The 8,459-nt window shown below is 38.3% G+C and overlaps 1 protein-coding gene across 1 annotated transcript in view; it reads left to right on the top strand.

Moving 5' to 3' along the window:
- Positions 1-759: 759 nt before the first annotated feature.
- The window catches only part of LOC138808754 (tyrosine-protein kinase FRK), an 87,399-nt gene continuing 79,699 nt past the window's right edge, over positions 760-8,459 (top strand). The window contains exon 1 of the mRNA XM_069994936.1: positions 760-1,694. Within this exon, the coding sequence (XP_069851037.1) occupies positions 1,324-1,694 (371 nt within the window). The 5' untranslated portion in view covers positions 760-1,323. The remainder of the gene's footprint in view (positions 1,695-8,459) is intronic.

Raw genomic sequence — 8,459 nt, 5'->3', positions numbered from 1 at the left:
AGTAGTGCAAAACCCACTGTCTGCTTTAGAATGGCTGTACAGACTTCAGCCTCATTCATTCCCCATCTCCTGCAATCAACCAAGACAGTAAGATTTATGTAGACCTGGGTGTTCATGTTCAACCAAAAGAATCTTCACAGTGAGAGTTGCCTTCTTATTTCTCTATTGGCCACCTACTCCCCCTGTGTGTGTGTGTGTGTGTGTGTGTGTGTGTGTGTGTGTGTGTGTGTGTGTGTGTGTTTCAAAAATAGTTCATGAAAGATTGGAAATTAAATGTCTCTGTGGGAAAAGGCAGCATTGCAGGTTCTCAGCATTTTATTCAGCTGCTCTTTTACTTTTCCAGACCATGAATATACTCTGAGGCTATTAAAATCTATTTCTGGTGATTGGGGAAAAAATGGACTTAATGTTTCCTTTCCCCCTCCCTCCCAATTGCCCTGTGTCTGGCAACAATACCTCAACACACTAATTTTTCTTTTTTTTAAATTTTCTCTTGTGGTGGCAAAACAATCCCACTCCTATTTGTGGAGAGAGAGAGAGAGGAAAGAAAAATCTCTGTCCTGTTTTATGTTGGGAACATAAAACAAGACAAAAAGCTACCTGGGTTAGCCTGTTTCTCCAGAGTGAAAGAAAGCAGTATACATTTTGGCGGCTGCTTTAAGAGTCTGGCTCCTTGGTAAGGGGGCTGGTCTATTATGGGTGTGAGAGAAAGGAGGGGGAAGAGGGAGTCCGGTTTAGATTCTGGACTGAAGGCAACCAGGAAGTAAGGAGGAATGATTACAGTCTGCACATAGCTCAGGATGTTAAAGGCAGCAGCCCTAGCTGGTTGGTTATTCATTAGCGAGAAGGCAAGGACAGTTGGGATCAGGACTGGTGAAACCACAGAAACAGATTTGAAGTTGGGTGAGAGTGACTGGCCTGGGCCAAGCTGGGAGGGAGATTTTTTTTACCTAGAGGAAATACCTCTCTTGCTAACTTTTTCTTAGGACGGAGGGATAGGTGACTGCTTTCTATTCTCCTGTGTGCGTCTAAATAGAGCTCTCTTAATTGTATTTCATTTGTTGTTGTTGTTGTGGGATTGTGAAGCAGGCAGGAAGAAGAGCAGCTGCCCCCAGTCCCGACTGGCTTTTGCCCTGGGGCTGGAACTGAGGGCCAGAACGCCAGAGAGCCAGGTGCTGAGTCTCTCAGGCGAGAACAGAATTCAGACTCTTATGAAACCGGACTCTTCACTCTCTCCAAAGTATGGTGAGCTGGTGCTGATCCAGTGAATCTGCAGACGCCCAGAGCAAGAAGCCCCTTTCTCCCTCCTCCCACTGGGGCGCCATGGGCAACATCTGTTTGAGGCTCTGGGCATACCTGCAGCCCTGTCTCCCTTGCTTGTCCCAAGAGGCTGACAAGTCGGTGGTGATTGCGAACCCAGCGGCCCACTATCCCCCTGAAGCCCCCGTGTCACAGAAACAGACTCCAGAGAGAAGCCATGGCCACTACTTTGTGGCTCTGTTTGATTACCATGCCCGGACGGCAGAGGACCTAAGTTTCCATGCAGGCGACAAACTCCAAGTCCTGGACACTTCTCATGAGGGCTGGTGGTTGGCCAGACACTTGGAGAAAAGGGGAGATGGCTTTGGCCAGCAACTGCAGGGCTACATTCCTTCTAACTACGTGGCTGAGGACAGGAGCCTCCAAGCAGAGCCGTGAGTAGTACAAACCCACACTTGATTTCTTAACTCTTTGAGGGCCTGGTGAAGTTCTCTTTTCTATCCACTTACAGCTTCCTTATCTGCAGATTTGCCTAGAAAACTATGTGTAGGCACTGAGAAGACTCATGGATGAAAGCATACCTTGCCCCAGAGAGAGTGAACCTGGCAACTAATGGTTGTTGAAATCATTTCCATTACAGTCTGCACACCCTCCGGGGGCTTTCTTCAACATTACCAAGGGGTGCACTTAATAATACTCTACTTCTCCTTTTTATGTAACACAATGCTGGCCTCACTGTCAAAAGTGAACTGCATAGGACTCTTCTGTATATTCGAATCTAAAACCCAGTGCTTTCTGTGTGATTTAACTTTAGACGCATTTTGGAGTAATAACTCAAACCCAAACACCAATCCCAATACTTTCTATTACATAGTTTAACCTTACTAACCTAACCTACCAACAAGACAGATAATATCTCAACAAGACTAGGTTTTCTGGTGAAATCATGACAGAAACATTTCTCTTAGAGTCTCCCATTCTAAGATATGCTACTCCGAGAGGGTTATCTCTTGGTGGTCCCAACTAAAAACTGGCCAGGTGGAGAGGCAGTAAAATTTAACAAGAAACATTATTTCTTAGAATGGTAAAGATTTTGTCTCAAAAAAAAACTATCCTACTATTTGAATAAGGCCTACAATTTATACAACCTTTTGTTTATAGTTGAACAAAAAGGGAAAAACACATGCTCATACTATCTGTCTGTCTGTCTGTCTATCTATCTATCTACTGAAAGGTTATTTTACTGATTGTTGACTGTAAAGTAGGTAAAGCACTGTTTTCACAATGCATTTGTGGGTTCTGGTAGAATGGAAAGCCAGAAGGATCTGTTGGTCTCAGTTTTGCTAAGACTATGAATGTCTCTCAGGAAATGGCCTTATTTTCTAGAATGGCATCATAATGGTGAAGCACTTATGTTCTCCTATGATCCTTCTTTCATGAGAGGTGCATCATCCTTCACTGTCAACAGGATAGGATAGTAAGGTCACAGTCATGAAATATCTTCATCAGTTTTCACACTTATAATCCAGATAGGATATTTGAGATTCTTTCCATCATCAAAAGCTTATAAATGTTAAGAAGGGATAGACTTCTATGACTAGTTAGAAATTAATTGAAATTTAGACTTTTGATGGATGGGATTGATTAGTTCTCAAATGAGAAAACCATCTGTGTGAACATTTATTTTTTGCAATAGTCTACATCTTTTCTTACTCAATTTCACATAAAAGTCCATGGGGAAAAAACTAAGGTGCTCCTAAACAGCAAAGGAACATCTATTTTTAAAAAGTCATTAAATGCTTACATATATTTTTGTGTTTTCATTACTATGTAATTTCTAGGTAATAAGAGCATTATGCATATTTATATTAAGCGTAGCAAACCATATTTGCATAAATACTATAAAGTTAATATTTAGTGCCTGGGATTCATAATCTACTAGTATTTATATATATTTGATTTGTTTAACAGCTCGAGGCCTCTATTTTCTCTTTTGTAAGATCTCTGGGGTTGCCTAGACCTCCGGATTTTTTGATGATTTGGAAACACAAACTCCTATACTTTATATGTAATGTATTATTAACTACATTTGTTTTTGATGGGATTATAAATTGTAAAGACTAGTGGACTGAAACAAGATAAGCTTCTGGATAAAAGGTTTTGCTTAGAACAAGGCCCTTGTCAATTTTGGTTGCCTTTGCTTAGGAACACAACATGAGGCAGCTACAGTATTGAAGCCATTTTATTATTATTTATTTTATTATTTTCAAGGATGATCTATAGCTAAGAACACTCTTTTCTCTCTGCACCTAACTTCAAAACTTGTGTCTTGGTCTTGGTTTTCAACAGTGTTTCCATATGTCATTACCAGCTCAGACTGCTAGAGTGATCCTCTCTTAAGATCACAATTCAGACTTGAAGGTTCTACCATACTGCTTCTCCACATGACAGGATATGTTTTTCCTTCTTTGTGTTCATGAAGGCTTTACATGGAATCCTGGGCTAATTTTTGAAGGTTCTTGCCACCTTTAGTATTTTTAGCACAAAACCCTCTAAACTTCCCATTAATTTCAAAAAAGATTAATTTTTTAACTTGCAGTTTTCAGAGTAAGAGGGTCCAAGAGGCCCATACAGTGCTTAACTACCCAAGGAAGCAGATTAAAAACCAAACCAAAACACAAAACTGGCTCCCTTGATATTATTTCTTCAGTGAGGTTTTCAAACTTAATACTTCATTTTTCCTTATGAACATTGTGAAAGTTAATGAGGTTAATTGAGCTCAGTAAATAGAATTGAAGAAGGATAATTGTTTATATTCATTTATGTGAGATGAGTAGGCAGTGAGAAACCAATGAAAGTGGAGGAGTCATCAAATTTCTAATTAGACCAATTTAATGTGGTATATATAGTGTATATCTGTTTATGTCTTTAATCTTGACTTGTATTAGTAAGAAAACAGTATAAGCACTTCTGGAGTTATTAAGGCCAGGGCAAATTAGTTCAAGATTTGATTTCATCTTCTTTTAATACCTGGAAGTAGAGATGTTGTGAAAAACTATACTATTATAAATCACCTTACTAAAAGATTAATACTCAAGTTAAAAATGCTTTATTCTATATCTCTTACACTAAGTAATATAATAATCCAATTCTTAAAGGTTTTTCTCTATGAAAAAGCATTGCATTTATTTTATCTTCAATCAAAGTTTATTCTTAGGTCCTCTTATAGATGAATACGTTTTCTTCAACACGGAATCTTTTAAAAACCTCATTCTACATATGCAGAGTGCTCTTTAAATATGTTATCCAGTATTTTTAAAGATAAAGTTAAAATTCACCCTGAAAACAATGACATGAAAATTATATTTTAAATCATGGAGTCAAGACAAATGGCTTTGTATCTTATTGCTTTTACAGTAAAAAAAATCAAATATATTGAAAAAGTCAAGATGATCAGCGAAAGTGTAGTTTTCACAGCATGAGTATTCTTTAAAGAGTTTAAAAAGTTTGCTTTACCGTTTAGTTATATATATATATATATATATATATATGTATATATATATATATATATATATGTATATATATATATATATATATATTAGGTGTTGTCTTTGTACTTCTCTTAGGGTCATGCATCAGCAGAGGTTAATATCCTGATGATGGCAGTGGTAGCAGGGAGTGGGTGGTCATCACCATATAAATGGTGATAAGCCAGCAGCATCTGGTGGTTTCTGCCTCATTAAACTTGGACATGCCAAAGGTAGCAGTATAGACAACCCATTTGATGCCCTTTGTGCCAATGGCAGACTCTCATGATGTTAACAACAATGAAATACACTTCTGTGATTCTGACTCTATAAGTGTCTCAACAGCATAAATGCAATTTCTATTAAAAGAAATCCCAACATCTGAAGTGTGATAGACTACATCTGTAATTTTAGCTCTTGAGAAGCGTAGGTAGGAGAATCGAAGTTCCAGGCTTTGAACAGGGAGACTTTGTCTCAGACAAGAAAAGAAAACAAATATCAGAACTGGGGGTGTAGCTGAGTAGTAGAACATTGCCTGACATGAAGAGTCAGTTCTCTTCAGCGCCACACCCCTTTCCCACTAGAATAATCTCTGAATTGTATTTTTATTGTTATTGTTATTGTTATTTATTTATTTGGGGCCTGAACTCTGGGTCTGGGCTCTGCCCCTCAGCTCTTCAGCTCAAGGCTAGTGCTCTACTAGGTGAGCCACAGTGTCACTTCCAGCATTTTCTGCTTATATGGTGCTGAGGAATCAAACCCAGGGCCTCATGCATGCATTCAATGAAGGACTCAGGACAGTCATAGGAATTGATATCTTCTTTGTTGGGTGTAGTATCTGGCTTTATGTTAAGAAATATCTCAACACTTATGAGTGACTCTATAAAACCTGTGAAGTTTCTCCATGTCTTCTAAACTTGAGGGTGGCTTACTTTTGTGTGTAGAAAGGCTTTAGGAGCCAATAGGAGTACAGAAGTGTCTTTGTGGTTCCTTATAGCTTAGCAGAAGAGGAAGAAGAAAAGCTTTTTGTAGACAGCATTTTCCCCTTACCTACCACTTAAATGTAGATCTCTCTGGGCTGGGAAGGTGGCTCAGTGGTCGAGTGCTTGCCTTGCAGGCATGAGACCCTGGGGTCGATTCCTCAGCACCATATAAGCAGAAAAAGCTGAAGTGGCACTGTGGCTCAAGTGGTAGAGCACTAGCTTTGGGCTGTATTGCTGAGGGACAGCGCACAGGCCCAGAGTTCAGGCCCCATGACCAACCGAAAAAAAAAAAAGTAGATCTCTGTTTCTGTTTCTGCCTTTCTGTCTTTGTCTCTCATTTTCTGACAGCATTTTGGGAAGTACCCTTGTAAAAGAAAGTAAAGTATTTGTGACACAATTTTGTTGGCAGTTTATGTTTATAAGCTGAAAATGTTAGAATGTTATGACATAAAAAAACATTAGGATTGGGCTGGGAAGGTGGCTCAGTGGTAGAGTGCTTGCCTTGCATGCATGAGGCCTTGGGTTCAATTCCTCAGCACCTCATAAGCAAAAAAGAAAAAAGCCGGAAATGGTGCTGTGGCTCAAGTGGTAGAGCGCTAGCCTTGAGCTGAAGAGCTGAGGGACAACGGCCAGGCCCAGAGTTCAGGCCCCACGACCGGACCCAAAAAAAAAACAAAAAACCACAAAAAACAAAAAACAAAACAAAAAACCCATTAGGATTCCTCATTAAGATATTTGCTAACTTCTGCTCCTCCTGAAAGCGTTAGATGAGGTTCTTATCAGATATGGTATAATTTAGGTGAGTGAAATAAACCATAAACTATTGAATTCTAGTCTTAAAGATTAGAATCTATTCTCCAACTTGGTTAAATTTGTTCTTTGAAAAAAATTGTTCTCTTCAAATTACTTTGTTTTGCTCAAGTGAATTAATATTTATTGAGTGCTGGGATGGTCTTTCTTAATCCTCTCTGCTGTTAATTTTTGACAAATTTAAGCATCTCACTATAGTGTCATTGTCAAAATAGGCGCAATCTTTTTTTTATTCAGTAAAGTAAGAGTAACTTTTTCTTTTTCTTTTTCTTTCTTTCTTTTTTGTTGTTGGCCATGGGGCTTGAACTCTGGGCCTGGATGTTGTCCCTGAGCTCTTCAGCTCAAGGCGAGTGCTATACCACTCAATCCACAGCACCACTTCCAAGATTAACTTTAAAAAGTAACCATTGCCTACCATGCTTTTTAATTTGTTTCATATCACACTATAATAGAAAATAAACAATACCTTCTCTCAATTAACTGGTTGTCAGCTTAAAATATTTCTTTCAGATTTTTAAATTGTAAATACTGCATTAGAAATCTATGTGATAAATAAAGATGAGAGCTTTTTTTTTTTTTTCCGTTTCTGGCATTGGATATCCTAACTAGATCTAAACATTAACAGTATAGAATTTTAATTAAAATATAATGCAGATTGGTTTCTTGGGTACTATAATGTCTTTTTTTAATAAGTTTTTTATTGTGAAAATACTGTACAGAGGTGTTACAGTTGCATGAGCAAGGTAATGAGTATATTTCTTGACAAACATTATTGCCTTTGTTTTTTCCCTACCATCCCTTCCCTCCTACCTCCTCAACTATACTCCCATCCCCATGCCCAACCCCTACCTCCAAAGAATTTTAAAGTTCGTTTTTCAACATAGCGTTTTGTACATCTCATTGTTGCAATGGGTCAACCTGTATCCTTATTTAAACAATTTGTTTTATTCCTTCCCATCCTCAAATTATACCAACATCAAATTCAGTGAAAACAGGGGTTATACCGTGGGGGAGGGACATACAAAAAAATCACCTTATAAATATGTTAGAAACAATAGCAAGAAAGAAAAAACCACTTGTGTCCCTATCTTGGGGTTCATTTCACTTAACATCATCTTATCTGACCTTTTTTGCTTGTCCCAGACATATACTAGTTATTGCAAATAAGGGAAACTATGGAACCTATTTTTCTTTGGGCCTGGCTTAATATAATTTTTCCAAATCTTTCCATTTCTTAACAAATGGGGCAATGCCATTCTCTCTCTCTCTCTCTATAGAATATATATAGGTATATATATATATATATTATATCAATATCACATTTTCTTGATCAATTCATCTTCTAAGGGGCATCTGGGTTGGTTCCAAATCTTAGCTATGGTAAATAATGCTGCAGTAAACATAGTAGCTTTAGTATGGTCTTGTTTGTGCTCATTTGGGTAAATGCTCAAAAGTGGGATTGCTGGGTCATAGGGGAGCTCTATGTGGAGTCTTTTGAGGAACCTCCATACTGCTTTCCAAAGTGGTTGAACAAGTTTACACTCCCACCAACAATGCAGTAGGGTTCCCTTTCTGGCCACATCCTCTCCAGCATCTGTTGGTATTAGAGTTCTTGATTATAGCCATTCTAACTGGGGAGAGGTAGAATCTCAATGTTGTTTTGATTTGCAGTTCTTTTATGGCTGGAGAGGTTGAGCATTCCTTCATGTGTCTATTGGCCATTCTTATTTCCTCTTCAGAGAAGTTTCTCTTTAAGTCTTTAGCCATTTATTTATTGGGCAGTTGTTTCTTTGAGGATTTGTTGTTGGAGGATTTAATTTTTTTGAGTTCCAAGTATGTTTTAGATATGAGATCCTTGTCTGTTGTATGGCTAGTGAAG

This window comes from Dipodomys merriami, unplaced genomic scaffold, assembly GCF_024711535.1.
Source record: "Dipodomys merriami isolate MVZ:Mamm:240054 unplaced genomic scaffold, mDipMer1.0.p SCAF_476, whole genome shotgun sequence".
Taxonomy (NCBI): Eukaryota; Metazoa; Chordata; class Mammalia; order Rodentia; family Heteromyidae; genus Dipodomys; species Dipodomys merriami.
This window is presented reverse-complemented; position numbering and strand designations above follow the sequence as displayed.